At 38.8% G+C, this 17164-nt stretch overlaps 1 protein-coding gene across 1 annotated transcript in view; it reads right to left on the reverse strand.

The window, feature by feature from the left end:
- Positions 1–17164, reverse strand: part of obscna (obscurin, cytoskeletal calmodulin and titin-interacting RhoGEF a) — a 59847-nt gene that overhangs the window by 17725 nt on the left and 24958 nt on the right. Inside the window, exons 31-56 of the mRNA XM_053503765.1 lie at positions 16282–16391; positions 15982–16203; positions 15061–15155; positions 14799–14972; positions 14138–14297; positions 13886–13993; positions 13633–13797; positions 13387–13545; positions 12987–13164; positions 12785–12898; positions 12539–12706; positions 11972–12074; positions 11721–11850; positions 9369–9474; positions 6998–7070; positions 6790–6899; positions 6469–6581; positions 4950–5118; positions 4231–4345; positions 2062–2262; positions 1715–1775; positions 1502–1579; positions 1242–1414; positions 1036–1062; positions 522–674; positions 389–434 (exon numbers count right to left, since the gene is read on the reverse strand). Of these exons, the coding sequence (XP_053359740.1) occupies positions 389–434; positions 522–674; positions 1036–1062; positions 1242–1414; positions 1502–1579; positions 1715–1775; positions 2062–2262; positions 4231–4345; positions 4950–5118; positions 6469–6581; positions 6790–6899; positions 6998–7070; positions 9369–9474; positions 11721–11850; positions 11972–12074; positions 12539–12706; positions 12785–12898; positions 12987–13164; positions 13387–13545; positions 13633–13797; positions 13886–13993; positions 14138–14297; positions 14799–14972; positions 15061–15155; positions 15982–16203; positions 16282–16391 (3311 nt within the window). The remainder of the gene's footprint in view (positions 1–388; positions 435–521; positions 675–1035; positions 1063–1241; positions 1415–1501; positions 1580–1714; positions 1776–2061; positions 2263–4230; positions 4346–4949; positions 5119–6468; positions 6582–6789; positions 6900–6997; positions 7071–9368; positions 9475–11720; positions 11851–11971; positions 12075–12538; positions 12707–12784; positions 12899–12986; positions 13165–13386; positions 13546–13632; positions 13798–13885; positions 13994–14137; positions 14298–14798; positions 14973–15060; positions 15156–15981; positions 16204–16281; positions 16392–17164) is intronic.

The following is a 17164-nucleotide window of genomic DNA, read 5'->3' on the forward strand; positions in this document are numbered from 1 at the left end:
AAAGGCTGACCTCTGTGTCTTAAAATAACAACTAACTGTTGTTTTTCTTGTTGTTATGTAATTATACATAATCCATTATATACCTAATCCAATATGTGTTATTTTATAGTTTTGAAATCCCCAGTATTGTTGTAGAATGTAGAAAATAAATCACTAAACAAAAACAAAGAAATTTGCAAGTGACGCCAAACTTTTGAACGGTAGTGTACATGTCTTTGAACTGCGGGAGGAAACTTGATTATATATATGTAAGCAACTAGTTCAAGGAAGAAGCCAAATTATCTGCTCATGCATTCAGAAAATTTAAAGAACCCAATTCGATTTGTTATGATCTCAAAACAACAGATCAGCACAACACAGGTTGACCTTTGAGACTTCGCTTACGCACCTGAAACCACTGGTGACTCAGGCATTCTGATGCTGATGGTCTCATCCTGACGTTGAATGAAATCAACAATTATTTTCTCAATCCTCTGCAGGGTAGCTGAGATTAAACAGCAATATATGACACACAGTCTTACTCTGAGTCTGGCTGTAAAACTCTGCGCAGAAAATCTTGGGATTGTTCGCTCAAGCTGGTGATCTGTGGGACGTCCCAGTACACCAGCCCTTCGGCCACCTTCAGCAGCGTGGCTCGGTCATTGTCGCCAAAAAAGGGGCAGTGTCCGGTCAGACTGCAGAAACAGTGATGGACAAAAGGAAAACCGGAAAAAATAAAAAAGCCACAGTTCGACTGTCATACCTGTTTCACACCACTTTCAGTTTTGTTTTTAAAGCAGCTGGTGCCAAAAGGAATTATAAATTAAGATTTAATTCATATTTTGCTTCATTACCTGTCTTTTTAAAATGTTTTGATTGTTTTTTTATGCAAAAATATGATTATAGTGTTGGAAATTGGTACTATTGGTAATATTTTTAAGTGACTGGAACGGATTATTTGCATTTACATTATATCCTAAGGGAAAATGTGTTTCACAATACAAATGTTCATTTTAAGAACTCGCCCTGATTAGATTTTGTGTGTATTTTTCTTACCATAGATAAGCAACAACACCAACAGACCTGAAATAAATATTTAAGAAAAACATTATTACACAATCCACAGAAGTTGTTTATTAGGACAAATGATTTAAATAATCACATTTTGCTGGATTACTTTTCGTAAACAAAACACCCTCTAACATTTAATTATCAATATAAACACGAATCTATAATAATTAAAATAAAATAGGAAACAGCACCAGACATCAGTTGCTGTCGTCACTGGTTCCTGATGAACGATCTCCGGCGCCACGAATTCAGGAGTCCCAAAGACACTGTACTGATGCCTGGAAGGGTCGATCTCCTGACAGAAGCCGAAGTCACTGATTTTTAAGTCCTGTCCATCTGGTGAAACCATCAGAATGTTGTCTGTCTGCAGGACAAAAACAGAATTTTATTCAAAATTAAACAAAGTTAATAAGCTGCAGCGGCTCTGATCCACATTCAAACCTGGACTCACTTTAATATCCAGGTGTAAGATGTTCATGCTGTGGATATACCCGAGCCCTTCCAGAACCTGCTGGATGTAACCCCGAACCTAATGCGAGTCAATACAAATGACACACACACACACACACACACACACACACACACACACACATTATCATTCTGTAAGAAAAACCATAGCGGTTTATTTAAACATAAAGTGTAAAGTGTGTATGATTTTTATTACCTCTCTTTCACTGACCGATCCTTTTAGTAATAAGTGCTCCAGTAATCCCTGAGACGAGCAGCTGTAAACAAAATCACATCAGTTAAGGTCAAGAACTGAATAATAGCATGCTTAAGTTACTTTTCCTTTAAAGTATATTCCTTCTTGAGTAACCGTGGACATTCAATTATTCTTCCTTTTTATTTGTAATGAGTAAAAATGAATAAAAGCTGCTTTCGTGCACGGCTTTTTTATTGTTAGTCAGTAACACACAGGTTCACGTACATGACTATGGCCTCACGCTTTTACATGTAAATTGATCGAAACTCTTAGATTTGGAGTGAGAGGAGTGTTTTGGTGCTGCCTACATCTCAGTGATGAGGACGAGCGTCCGCCGCGTGCTGAAGAAGTCGAGCAGGCAGGCCACCCTGCAGTGCGCGAGTCGGGACAGCAGGTCTCTCTCCTGAAGCGCTCGGGTATGAGTGCTGCTCTTAAGAGGGATGAACTTCGCAGCGAAAACCTCCGAACTCGCCTTGTGAGTAACTCGCTTCACCACCCCAAATGTGCCTCTGTATGTAAACAAACAAAAGCATTCGTGTTACATTTACATGGAGACACTCCAGCTAATTCAGTGCTGATCAATTCTGGTCAAATAATTACCTATATCAGCAGGGTTTTTTTTTAGGTGCTCAGTCTAAAAGATAGCAAAACGTAGCTTGATATGTGTACGGAAGAGTTTCAACATTAACTGCATTGAAATAATCAATAATATTGCAAAGCATAATAATTATGCAAGGAGATGTTTATGTCACGTATGGAATAGATGTTTATATCATGTATGGAAGGAGTCTCCAGTGTCAGGACTTTGTAACAGTCGTAGTTACCATAGTACCCAGCCGCTGCATACAGTGCCAGTCCCGTTCGAGAGTTTTCAATTTAACGTTTTTTTAATGTTATTGTTTGAGATATTATGAAATTGTATCATATTTTCCTCTAACCTGTTTGTCATGCATTTCTTTAGACTAACACTGCACGTTTATAATACAAGTAAATAGGGGTAGCTCAGTGGTTAAGGCATTGGACTACGGTTCAGAAGATCCCAGGTTCAAACCCCACAACCACCAAGTTGCCACTGTTGGGCCCTTAACCCTCAACTGCTTAGATGTGTAATGAGATAAAAATGTAAGTCGCTTTGGATAAGAGCGTCTGCTAAATGTAAATCTGAGTATTTTAAAACTGTGATTATTTGTGATTAATCACAGACTATGAATGTGTTTAACTAGATTTTAAAAATATATATTTTAATTGTATTTAACTAGATTCAACATTTTAATTGAGTGACTAAAATAAATACTTTATAAATAAAAAAAGTGACTATAAATAAATACTTTACACTTTATCACTAGAATAAATGAATAAAAAGTATGACATTATACATTGGAGATGAATTACATACATCTACAGTGGGGCAAAAAAGTATTTAGTCAGCCACCAATTGTTCAAGTTCTCCCACTTAAAAAGATGAGCAAGACCTGTTATTTTCATCATAGGTATACCTCAACTGTGAGAGACAAAATAAGAAAAACAAATCCAGAAAATCACATTGTAGGATTTTTAAAGAATTTATTTACAAATTATGGTGGAAAATAAGTATTTGGTCAATAACTAAATTTAATCTCAATACTTTGTTATATACACTTTGTTGGCAATGACAGACGTCAAACGTTTTCTGTAAGTCTTCACAAGGTTTTCACACACTGTTGCTGGTATTTTGGCCCGTTCCTCCATGCAGATCTTCTCTACAGTGATGTTTTGGGGCTGTCGCTGGGCAACACGGACTCTTAACTCCCTCCAAAGATTTTCTATGGGGTTGAGATCTGGAGACTGGCCAGGCCACTCCAGGACCTAGAAATGCTTCTTACGAAGCCACTCCTTCGTTGCCCAGTCGGTGTGTTTGGGATCATTGTCATGCTGAAAGACCCAGCCACGTCTCATCTTCAATGCCCTGCTAATGGAAGGAGGTTTTCACTTAAAATCTCACGATACATGGCTCCATTCATTCTTTCCTTTAAACGGATCAGTCGTCCTGGTCCCTTTGCAGAAAAACAGACCCAAAGCATGATGTTTCCACCCCCATGTTTACAGTAGGTCTGGTGTTCTTTGGATGCAACTCAGCATTCTTTCTCCTCCAAACACAAAGTTGTTTTGGTTTCATCTGACCATCTGACATTCTCCCAATCCTTTTCTGGATCATCCAAATGCTCTGTGAGAGCCAGAAATCTTGCTTGTTTGTAGGTGAACAAATACTTTTGGTGGCTGACTAAATACTTTTTTGCCCCAAAGGGTGTGTGTGTTATGGATGGATTAAAACCTAGGGATGTGCTTGTACAAGGTAACAACCTTCAGAGTGGTGATACCTGTAACATTCCACTTGTTTAAAAAAACAAACAAAAAAAACAGAACCAATATTGTAATTTATTGCTTGCTTGAGATTTTGGAGATGGAGGATGTGTGAAGTTTTCCTGAGTTAATGTTACCTGCCAATCTCTTCATGGACGTCATAAACAGTGTGAAGTTTCCTCCTTCGGCCCAAGTCCGAAACTCTGTCCTCCTCTTCTTCCTTTTCCTCCTCCTCCTCAAGCTCCTCTGGACCTGAGGAAGGTACTGGCATGTTTAGGTGTGCAGGGTGAATAGAATTACGAGTACCTAATGTTTTAGAGAGGCTTTAAGAGTGCTGTTAGAGGGAAAAGTGCTAGATCTAACTACTTTCTATTTATGTGTAACCATGAAGATACATCCTACTGGGGTCTGTATGTACGATGAAGTAGATAATTGATGTTCATATTGATGATAAGTAGTTTCTGCTCATGCCACAACAATGCGTACACACCACAGTGACCTTTCTGTCCATGCAAAAGCTGAGAGACGCAAGACACAAGTGTCTCTCCTTTCTAACGCTCAACTTCTGGCCTATTTTACTGTAGTTTCCGGTATGTACAGTAGTAGTACTGGACATTTTTGTTGTTAGTTGCGAAGTCGTGTTCGACCCATCGCAACCCCATGGACCATGTTCCTCCAGGCCTTCCTGTCCTCTACAACCTTTGAACTCTGGTGCTGGAGAAGACTCCTGCGAGTCTCTTGGAGTTTAAAGAGATCAAACCGGTTAGTGCTAGAGGAGATCAACCCTGACTGCTCTTTAAAAGGACTGGACATAGACATCTAATAATGTCTTTCCTGTGTATGATAAGTACATCACCTGTATCCATGGTGAGTTGGGCGTGGCAGGAAGCATGACCTGAGCTGTTCTTGGCTGTACACGTATAAGTACCGCAATCGGAAATGTGACCACTCAGTAAAGTGAGAGAAAAGCGAGCACCACTCTGCTTCACTTCTACGTGTTCACCAGGGACGAGCTCGACACCGTCCTATGGTAAAAACAAAAAGAAGCAATTATGTGTTCAATATCAACAGTTTTACAAAACCATTTATCATCAACAGATTATAATTTCTTTCTTTATTCAGTTATTTTGCTCCAGCAACGCATATCTTTCTGAGCCAGGAGGAACTAGCTAACCTCAACTGGCGGAGCTGGCGGCTGACAGTTAGTGTAATTAACAGGAGTGTGTTAAAAATAGTTTTAAATTCTTATTGCCACTATGTAGAAAAAAGGTGAGGAGAATAAACCATAGGGGTGGTGTACAGTCCTAGTAAAAACGTACGAGATTAACTTTATATTTCAAATTATTCCACTTTAGAATATCAGATCTGTTAACTTTCAGGTTTCGGGGTTAAATCCCAAAATAGTGTTAAATGGAATGTTAGTGTGCTATGTAGGGTGTACAATCCCTTGTTCCACACACCAAGTAGTGCCCTTGATAAAGGGGTTAGAGAGTAATTTGGAATTCAGCCTTATGTAAAGTAGTTAGCTTTGTAGCTTGTGTTAGCTGGAAAGAAAACAACACGGACAGTTCAGAAGCGATTCAGAACAACTTAGCGATTGGTGCAGAGACGGCGTGTTGTGTAAGATGACATAATGTTATCAGATGTGTGTTCTTGCTTAAAGTGCTACAGTGACTGGTCGTAAATGTGGGCTTTGGCAGACAGCTACTTTCTCCTCAGTACTGCGGACCTACTCTCATCATCACCACTCATAGAATGGCTCTCGTCCAATCAGATTGCTCAGTCAGAACTAACTGTAAAAGTATGTAAGATTTTTCAGTCTGGTTTACAGAAACTTCCTATTATACATTTAGTGCTGGTTAAACTGTTCCATGATGTACCAATTTGCTTAGACTTAAGACTGCAATGGGGTCCCACTAGGTTCTACTTCAAGCCCCCTTTACCTTTTACACACAGCTGCTTTGATAGGACTTTTAAGGAGAATAGCACATGGAAAATTGAAAACTATGGTAGATGGAAGAACTGTAAATTGTAAAAATGTAAAAGATGCCTGATAGCCATTTTTATTTTATCATTTTTATTGATCTTTAAGATGCTTCTTTTTAGATATTTCTAGAGATACTTTTACAGTGGCAAGAAAAAGTATGTAAACCCTTTTGTAATTTCATTGTTTCCTGCATTAATTTGTCATTAAATGTGATCTGATCATCAACTAAGTCAAGAGTATTGACAAATATAATGTGCCAGAAAAAATAACACAAAAATCTTGCTCTGATTGTTTCACAGACATCGACCCATGCTTTGCCCCTCGACTTTACAATCGTCTATTGCTTCCGGATATTACACACCAAGACATCCACAAGAGAACTCCATACCTTGAACCACCTGATCTCTGGGATTGGCTGCCCAGTAATCACCACAAAAAAGGTTGCAGGTTGTCCAGGCCGTACACACAGATCCTCCATGTCCACCTGCACCACTGGAGGATCTGCAAAAGCCCATATAAGTGACTTAAAGATACTTTAAGCCAATGCCAAACAGGAGCAGAAGAAACTCTAAAAACTTGGAAATATGCATGGAGACATCATACATGAACACTGACACCTGAACTCCCTGCCAAAACATTTTGTCTAATGTCTCATCCTTCCAGATTTTTCAAAGAAAAGTCAAAAGACTCCTCCAGAAATTGTGTTCACCTCTGTACTCGTCATCCAGTGACGCCTCATGCTGCTGCTCCTCTGGGATGTCCAATCGTTCCTCGTCTACTTCCTGTGTAGCTTGAGCCTCATGGGTACCATGCACAGATCTGCAGAACACATGTGCCATGATTTTATATTGGTTTTAAAATGGCATAACCATGGATTCTGGATGTGGTAGAAGATGTGCAAGACTGTATGGACTCACTGGGTGGAAGGTCCAGACTGAAAAAACATCTGAAAAAGGTTCTTCACCAAAGCAGTGGACCAGCCTTCGGAATCTGCAGCTGTACCCGTGAAAGACAGAGTGAAGAACTCACAGCAGTAAGAGAGAGTCCTACTATATGTGTCTCTGTTAATTTTAGAATGTATGTTTTACCAGTGATTTGTATCATGTAAATTTTTGTAATGGTGTACATTAAAGTTATGTCCAAGGCTAGACTTGCCAAACTCTTTTCAACAAACATCCTATATGTGCGTGTTTATGGACAAACTAACACTTACCTTTATAAGTATATAAGCAGCTCATATACTCTGAATATCCAACATGATTGTACAATTCTTTGTAAAACACATATATAGACAGCGCACAGATGCAGTGTTCACACAAAAGACAAAGAAGAAACAAGACGTTAACAGACTGGCCACATTACTTGGGGTCCAAGCACATATCCAGCTTTAAAAATGAACAAAGATGCAAATTAACCAAGGCAAGCGCTCACTAGAAGGTAAGGAGTTCATGGGAAAGGGATGAAGAGAGAGAGAGAGAGAGAGAGAGAGAGAGAGAAAAGACAGAAAAGAGGACTACATGCAATGTGTATGGGCGTCTCTCTGCATTTGTCAGGACACTTACATGAGGATGGCTCTGATTGGATCTTTAATCTCCTGCTCTGGGACTAAAGGGAATGGGATGGAGAGAATGAAGTTAAATAAAGAGAAGTGTGGATGAACATGGTCAACAGGTGTCCAAAAGCCACTAATAACCCAGCTGTAAGGTATGAGTGACTTTCCAGAGTGACGTTAGTGAAGCTTTTGAGTGGAATGTTTCGATCATGACGTTTTTGTACCAGATGGATCTGTATTAAAGGCATACAAGTGTCTAAAACAATAAACCAAGCTTTTTACTGTAATATAAATCATAATAGTGAAGTGACGAGATGGTATCACGATCTTGAATGACAGTTTGGTTTATAACCCCATGCAAAATGATACTGAGATAATGATTAAGACATTGTTCATGGAAAGGGAATACATGCACTGGATCAAAGTACCCCTTTACCATTTTTTAGTAAATTAAGATTAATTAAAAGTTATGGTTATAAATGCTATAAGTTACAGTGTCAGTCATTGGAGGCAGCACAGTGGAGCTGTTGTTAGGACTTTGGCACCATATCTACAGGGTTGAGGGTTTGATTCTTGACTCAGACTTGTGTGTGTGAAGTTTGCATGCTTGGTAGGTTTCCTCCCAAAGACCAAAGACATGCAGAGTAGGGTAACCGGCATGTCCATAGTGTGTGTGTGTGTGTGTGTGTGTGTGTGTGTGTGTGTGTGTGTGTGTCATGCTTGTGCACCCTGTGATGGATTGGTGTACTCTGCCTTCGCGCCCGAGTTCCCTGGAATAGGATCTAGGACTCCTGCATTCCCAGTAGAGGTTTTGTTCACTTTGGTTTGTTCACTAATTAGTTTTCTGATGCATCCACTGCAACATCTTAACCTTGGGTCTAAGTGTTTAACTATATGGTTTTTATTCTTGCTCACTGTTAGGTAGGAATGAGAATCACCAGGGATCGTTTGACATGATATTATCACAATACCCCGGTGCCGATCTACGTTGCGACTCTACGTTGTATTTAAATTTTTTTTTAACAAACACAGGATGCTGTGCTGCCTGCTAACGTCTGAATAGTTTAGAGCCTGCCACCTGTAGAATTACAGAAAAATGGCAACATTTTACCACCTTAAATGCAAACATATATAAATCCGATACATAAATTGCAAATAAAAAAATTCACAATAAATCACTAAATCGATTTTTCTACTGTTATGTTTAAAATTATTTAAAGGAAGAATGATGTATTTAAAGTACTCTCCAGTTTATTCACATAATAGACAGAGTATTTTAAAGTTTTTTTCAGGCAAATGCCTTGTGCCATGTGCATCTGTTACCAATGTACAAAAGTAATTAGCATGTTCTCGGTAGAACAAAAAGAGAATTAGACGTACGGAAACTTGGACACAGACAGACATTAGGAAGCACATTAGCATATCCGGTTAGACAATAAGATTCCAGCAAGCAATAGGAAATATTTCCAAATAAGGAACGAGGAAGCGCATTATGGAGGGTTGTTTTAGGGTCATGCAATAAATAATGTAATTTATTGCAATAATATATGCAAGAGATAGAGACATGGGAAAGTTTACACAATGTGAGTAACCTTAGTAATGATTATTGATTATCCATGCTTCGTTGCTGACTGCCTACAGTACGTTGTCATCATGACTAGACAGTGATGAGTTTACCGATCGTTTAACCTGACAGGATGTCCTTGTTTTACCTTGTCTTAGGTGGACCCTCATACCTGCAGCCGAGGTGGTTTGTGGTTCGTCTTTGGCACTGCTTGTTACAGGGGACGGTGTGGAGTACAACTTCGCTCTACACTTAGCACTGCCCATCTGATTCGTTATCTAAAACAGAGGCAGGTTGGGATAATATTATATATACAACATTCAAAAGTTTGAGGTTACTTTCTAACTCCATGATGGTTCCTGATTTTTTTTTCTTTCTACATTGTAAAGGAATGCTGAAGGCGTCCAAAAAAAGCATTAATCTCCTTTGAACAGTTAATGGTAATATGTTTCTGCTACTTCTGCTCTGTAAAGACTTCATAACGCCTCTAATCTGAGGTGCTGTTAATTGGTCATTTTTCAGGCTGATAACTCTAAATGAACTTTCTGTCTGCGGCAGAGGTAGGTTTTGGTCACTGTCTCCCATGATTTGCTTATTTCTCGTCTCTCTGGTCTGGGTATCTCTGGTATGGCTCTTTCTTGGTTTTCTTCCTATCTCTCAGATAGACAATTTTATATTTCTGTTAAGGATTTTTGATCGCCCACCGTCCCCCTGAAGTGAGGTGTTCCCCAGGGATCTGTTCTTGGCCCACTATTATTCACAATTTACATAATCCCACTCGGTCTGATCCTTCAACGTCATGGTCCTAACTATCACTTTTATGCAGACGACATTCAACTTTACTCTATCTGTACACCTACTCCGTCTGCCCAAATTGACAAAATCTCTGCTTGCGTTAAGGACATTTGAGATTGGCTTAACTCAAACTTTCTGAAACTTAACATGGACAAAACTGAGATAATTTTCATCGGAACCCCAGCACTCACCAGCAACATTACCACCAATTTCACCTGTGAGATTGCTGGCTCTCACATCAAAACATCCACTTCAAATTTAGAAGTAATCTTTGACTCCACACTCTCCTTTCAGCCTCACATTAAATCTGTCACTAAATCTGCATTTTTTCATTTACGTCGCATTGATTTCTGTAATGCTCTTTAATTGGTCTACCTGCCAGCTCCATCTCCAGATTACAATACATTAAAAACTCTGCGGCTAGAATACTCACTCATACCAAACGCTCTGCTCATATAACCCCAATCCTGTCTGATCTCCATTGGCTCCCAGTTGTCTACCGTATCAAATTAAAAATTCTTCTCCTTGTTTTTAAATCTATAAATGGCTTAGCTCCCTCTTATCTTTTTAACCCGCTTGCCCCCTGCATTTTGACTCGTTCACTACGTTCCTCCAATTTTTTTTGTTGTCCCTCGGTACCGCCCCTCTTTAATGGGCGGCAGATCATTCAGTGTTATTGCTCCCAAACTCTGGAACTCTCTACCACACTCTCTCCGTTCTGTTAACAACATCTCCATATTTAAATCTTTACTCAAAACTCACTTGTCTTCCGAATGTTACACCTGAATCCACCCGTCCATGCATGTTTTTTTTTGGCTGTTTTTCTACTCATTGTAATGTGTCCTTGAGCTCAGGAAAGCCGCTATATGAATAAAAATTATTATTATTATTTTTATTATTTGGTCTCGCCCTCCTGGGATGGCCTTCATGAGAGCCAGTTACATTATGGTGCTTGACGGATTTTGCAAATGCACTTGACAAATATATATATATATATATATATATATATATATATATATATATATACAAAAAACAAAACAGAATTTTTCAATTTGCAGAATTTGCAAAATCGCATCATTAGAACAAATTTAGATTTTTATTTTCTATGGATATACTGTGTTGTGTTTTCAAGTATTAAAGGTAATTCCAACATGGTCTAAACTGGTGTGTGTAATTAAATTACTTATGTAAATTTATGTATGCAGAATGTAGTGTATATTTATACATAATACTTTTTTCAAAAAAATGTTTATGGCTTAAATTAGTTAATTATCTTAATGCTGAAGAAATGGAGGCAGATAATTTTTTTAACATGATAACATATAAAAAGGCCCAAATCAAAGCTCTCGAAAGCCAGTTTACGCAATAAAACAAACCAGGGCATGCTGTTTTAGGAAACTAATTAACAATAGTGTGATGTGAACCAACATGAGGCGGAGTCAGCCGAGGGTCTCTAAAAGAACACATCCCCAAGTACAGTAGTTCATTCCTGCTACGCTACAAGAAAAAATAGTGTGAAAACTTAAAACTTAGTACCAGATTGTTACAAAGTTCTGACACTGGAGACTCCTTCCATAATAATATTAAATAACACATGCTAACACCAAAGGTTCATTTCTTTAGCTAAAATGTTGTCCAGTTAGAGATATACCAGTGACGAATGAAGATATTAAGCCAGTTGCCCCCAGTTTGGAAGAAGAAGCTAGAAATCGGTGTCGGATAAGGTTACCTCACACTCATATTGCCCTGCGTCTGCTTCGTCTGCGTTCTTTATAACCAGTAAAAGGATTCCCGTCTGTGCGTCAATGTCAATCTTGTATTTCTGGCTTTTCTTCAGCTGTGTGCCATCTTTATACCACCTGGAACATAAAACACACATTTTAAACAAATTATACATAATATATATGACATAATTATATATTTGTCCTACAGCTCACACGTGACACGTGAAGTGACTGAGGGCTTTAAAACCAGCGTCACCTGACAGTGGGTACAGGAACAGATCCTGACGAACAGTACAACTTCACATCCTTCCCTTTCACCAGTGAAGTGTCCTGAAGTCTCCTTGTAAAATTAGGAGGAACTGTAAAGTGTAAAATACAGTTTGTGATTCATCACTTCATTGAACCAAGCTACTCCAGTTAGCATGCTAAACCAAGAATAAAGAGTCACCAGAATCAAATGGTGTTTCTTGGAAAGGAACGTTCTTACGAGGTTAGCTTCTGATAAAAAAAACTTAAAATATGCAACAGGAGAATGCTACCGTAAGAGCTGATGGCTCACCATGCCTTTGTTTCAACATTTGTCCTGCTTTTCACTGGAGAAGATTTTGATTCCCTAAGTTATATAGCTAACAAAAAGACTTTCTAGTTTACTAGCACTAAAGGCAATAATACATAACGCAGTAGTATTATCTGATGAACTTGCAAGTGATCACAAGCTAACTTCTCGAGGAAGAAAAATCATTTCATAGTCATGATATAACTTAAAGTGCACAATGGTGCTGCTGTAAGTTAGATGTACAATCCAGACCACTATTGCACGTACCATCAACAAAGATCTTGGCCAGGGTGCTGGTGTTCCCCATGGGGTTCGCTGCATAGCACATATACTGACCCGAATCTTCAACAGACACGGATGTTAGAACCACATAGCAAGCACCCGTGTTTCCCTCTGAGATAATAAGGTGTTTGTCATCCTTCAGAGCAAAGCCATCTGAGAAAGAAAGAACCATTTCAGTGCCTGGATTTCCAGCTCTAAACATTTTGTGAAGAATGCTAAAGTAAAGATTACCTTTGTACCAAGTAACCACTGGTTTAGGGATTCCCGTGACCTTGCAAACGAGTTTTATGGTCTGTCCTAGTTTAACTACAGAATCAGTAAGAATCAACTCAAAGCATGGTGCGCCTGCGAACATACAGAAGAAAACAAAACAGCTGTTTATTAGAAAGACTTTATTAGACCAGTGTTTGTTGGAGTTTTACTTCAAACTCACTCCATGATGGAAATTTGGTGCGCTGTTGCAAATCTCGGAGATCTTTGAGCCAGGACCAACGGGTGAGCACAGAATGAGCTTGAAGAGTGACTTTTCGAGTTGTACCTCGATGCTCATGCGACATACCCCAGGATCGGTCATCCCCTTCTACCGTATCCTTTAAATCGACATCGTTCAGCTACGCAAGACAGAAAATCTTTTAGTTACAGGAATAGAAGTCTTTTGTTGAAAGATACTGTAATCTGGAGACCAGCTCATGACCTCCAGATTTCTCTTTCCAACCAAGCCTCTGGATCAAACCACAGACCCATAGAGCTGTGAGAAAGCCACACTACCTCTAAATCACGATTTCAGAAACAATCTTGTTTTTTATCAAAACTGAATTGCTTTTCAAAATTACCTTCATCTTGTTCTTGAAGATATACAATATAGACTGGGTGCTCAAATCTCTTTTCATTTTGCAGAAGACAATACAGTCCTTAAAAAGGAAGACGTGCCGATGATGACCCCTGAGGGACATTTTAGTTCCGGGTGCTTCCTCCCATACAATGAAGGAACCCTGGAATGAAAGACCACCAAGAAACGAGTAATCAGATCAACACATTGAGTTGACATGTTGATGAAGTTCTGTCCCCTGATCGCTTACCTGCCGAATTGGTTCTCCAAGCCCTTTTAGAGGAGCTGGATAGTTCTCAATCAGGGAAACGTGCTGCAAGTTGTCTGCACGCCAAGGCAAGCTGGACACCATGGAAAAGGCGTCCTCGAGTAGACAACAGCTCTGGCCACTCTTTGCTTTGTTCCTTATTAGCTCCTGCAAATAAACATTGAAACCATAAGTTGCTTTGTTGTCATAGTTTCCAGAAATTCTTGATCATTTTAGAAATTCCATTCAACGCTACCTTAAACAGGGTTTTGTACATTTGAAGCCTCTCCAGAGGTCTCTCCGAATACATACCAACACTCAAGACTTGAGTATCCAGATGTGCAAAAGCAGTGTTGGTATATTGCTGAGAAACACATTTTCTTTAATTCCAATCCCCTTGAAACGTTTTGTATTTCATTTATACAACTTTTAAGTGGTCAGCTACTTGGCAACTGTAACAATTGTAAATTGTAATAATAAAAAATGTCTAAGATACAACTAAACTTACCTTAAAGAAGTGCTGTGTGTTTTTGTCTGAGATGCAGGCCTCGGCTTGAGACTGGCCCATGATGTACTGTAGATACATCTCAAAGTCTGGGGCGTAATTTACGAAACACTGAGCCACGTCATCATCTGTCAAGCACTGGCTTAGCTTCGGGAAAATACAACTGCAGGATGGAAATATAATGAGATTACAATGGAATAGACTTAACAAAAACAGTTAATTATGATCTCAGGCTAGAAATACAACACACTGTGTGATGCTGTTATAGAAAAACATCAGCAGTTTTTCTGTAGTGAAATTGGTTATTGCTCTGACAAATATTACTGAGGCTATAAGGAGTCATTGATGTGAGTGATGAGACATGGTAAAACATTTGAATGGTGCAAATATTTTAAAGCAGGCTGTAATGCATCGCCATGCATGACGATCCCGGGTGAGGTGGCTCGGAGCTCACTACATTCCCATGAACATTCAACCAGTCGAACGTCTGACCTTCGAAAAACAACGTCACCAACTTGCTGAAGAGATGCATTTGTGTGTGTGAACTGTACACATGCTCATTCACCAACTTCTGACAACTGTGCTGTGATATAAACTATGCAGTATATACACTATGGCGTAATAAGAATGTTTTTTTGTTGTTGTTTTTGTTTCTTTACGTTACCATTCATGGAAGCTTGCGATATCCTTAATGTTGCGGAATATGTATTCTTTCTGGCTAAGAATGGTGAGAGGAACCTTCGAGCTCGTCTCTACGTGCTGTAAATGGTGCTCCACGAAGAAATTCATTTCTCTCACAAACTCGTTTTCACCCTCAAGCAGGCGTTTGATCAACCGACTAAAAATTAAAGCATATAAATAGATGTTTACATTTTTTATAAAATGTTTTTTAAACCATATAAACCCACACTAATACACTAACTCACTTTGATGTCTCTTTATATTCGTCTTTCGAGAGTGTTTTTCTTCTGGTGAAAGGAATGTCTTTTGTTTCTGTTTCTTGTGCCAGGGAAAGCAGTTCCTATGAAAAGAACGATCACATGAGTCAGGAACAGGGGTGAAATACAAGAGAGGTACAAGAGAACAACCCTGGCCTTCAGTACTAAAGATCTACAGTATGTTCAATTAACTTAACTTTAAGTTTGGAAAATTATCCAGTTAAGTTTTCAAATGTACTAGCTGGACTATCACTATATGTTCATTATGGTTTACTTAATGATACTTAATACTTAATGATGTCATTCATGCAGGATTCAGGATTGCGTATGAAGAACCTGTATACCTGAGGAGGTTCAAACGTACAGTAACAGTCAGTTGTTGTTTTAAGATATACTGTATGAACGTTAGCTGTTCTGGAACAGTTCTGGTAAGAACAGTATCGTGTAGAGTGTGTTTGTAAAACCCATCAAGCTCCATGATGGAACTGTCTCTCATGAAGACCAAACCTGAGCTCTGCTGCAGAGGAGAAGTTCATTTAGAGTCACCAGCCTCAGAAATCACCAATTAACAACCAGCAGCTCAGATTAGAGCCGTTATGGAGCTTTACAGAGCAGAAGGAGCAGATAAACATCTCAATATCAACTGTTCAGAGGAGATTATTATATATTTTGGATAAACACCTTCAGAGTTGTTTTACAGTGTAGGAAGAACTAAAAATCAGGAACGGCCATGAAATTAGAAGGGGTGTACAAACCCTCGACTGGTAGCGTAGATATTTTTTGACATTCACTCACGCTTACTGTATTTCTGTACTACTGTATTATCTTGTATTTGAGAAACATCTTAAAACGTAGAATTTCTTTGCACATTTTCCGCCCAGCTTATAAAGATGTATTCAGTTTGTCTACCGACACCAGCACGATGCTAACCTTTGTCTTCTTCTCGAGGTATGCTGGAGATAACCATCCTTGTCTGGATGGAGTGGTTCTGCTGGGTTTAGTACGGATAAGCCACTTCACAGGATGCACAGAGTCAAGGACCTCCACAAACTGCCCTTCCTTAAGCACAAAGGTCTCTTTATTGCCTCCGATGGGGTGACAGTCGACTTTGGCGACATAAATATCAAATGTCTGAAGAAGAAATACCACATTGTGATGACCAACAAATGGACAAAATTACAAGTTATTTAAAAATATATATGTTATTACCTCCTCCCTTTCATCCTCCTCGTCTGACTCCGAGGCTGACTCTATATTGGATGGGGTCTTGAGGCTATGTGGGTATTTAGGAGATGAAGTTTTGCAAACTGATTTTCCGCCTGTGAATAAATAATGTGTATTTAGTCAATCAAGAAGACATTTTTTTACAAGATACAGCCAGTTGTATATGCAACTGTCCAGAAGTTGTCTCTTTTCACTTTCTGTACTTTCTGGTTAATTGTTTTAATCAATATATACTCTATATCTTATTCCTATGTTCACAATAGCAAGGAATAAACTGACAGGTGAACATTATTTTTTTTCTCTTTATGAGCGATACAGGCATGATTTTAGAGACAGAGTGTTAAGAAACATTTGAACTCAATAACTGTATATGAAAACCTCAGCGACCTCAGCAGCGACCTCAGCAGCGACCTCATTTCCCCTCTCGTCTGTTCCAACCACTAATCACCAGCCTGATCATCTGTCATCATCTGCACCTGTTTCTTTATGATTTCTGTCTTAATTCAGATAGTTTTTTTTCTACTTGAATGGTTTGTAGGTCACTGCGTGGCTTAACACACAAAAAACTTTACTCTGAAACTGCTCAGGCACAGGGACTGGAGCCATGTGCATAGTCCTGTACAAATAGTATTGACTTGAATTCCCTAATAATAATTAGATATAAAATACCCATGAAAGCAGAGACCAACCTTTTACTTTTAATTGTCCTATGACTTTTTGTGGTTGAGGACTGAGGGCTTTTTCCTCATCTAAACTTTCAGACAGCTGCATTTTGGGTTGTATCTTTTTCACCACTTTTCCTCTGTAAAAATAAAATAAAATAAAATGCATAATAATAATAATAATAATAATAATAATAATAATAATA

This window comes from Clarias gariepinus, chromosome 9 (genome assembly GCF_024256425.1).
Source record: "Clarias gariepinus isolate MV-2021 ecotype Netherlands chromosome 9, CGAR_prim_01v2, whole genome shotgun sequence".
Taxonomy (NCBI): domain Eukaryota; kingdom Metazoa; phylum Chordata; class Actinopteri; order Siluriformes; family Clariidae; genus Clarias; species Clarias gariepinus.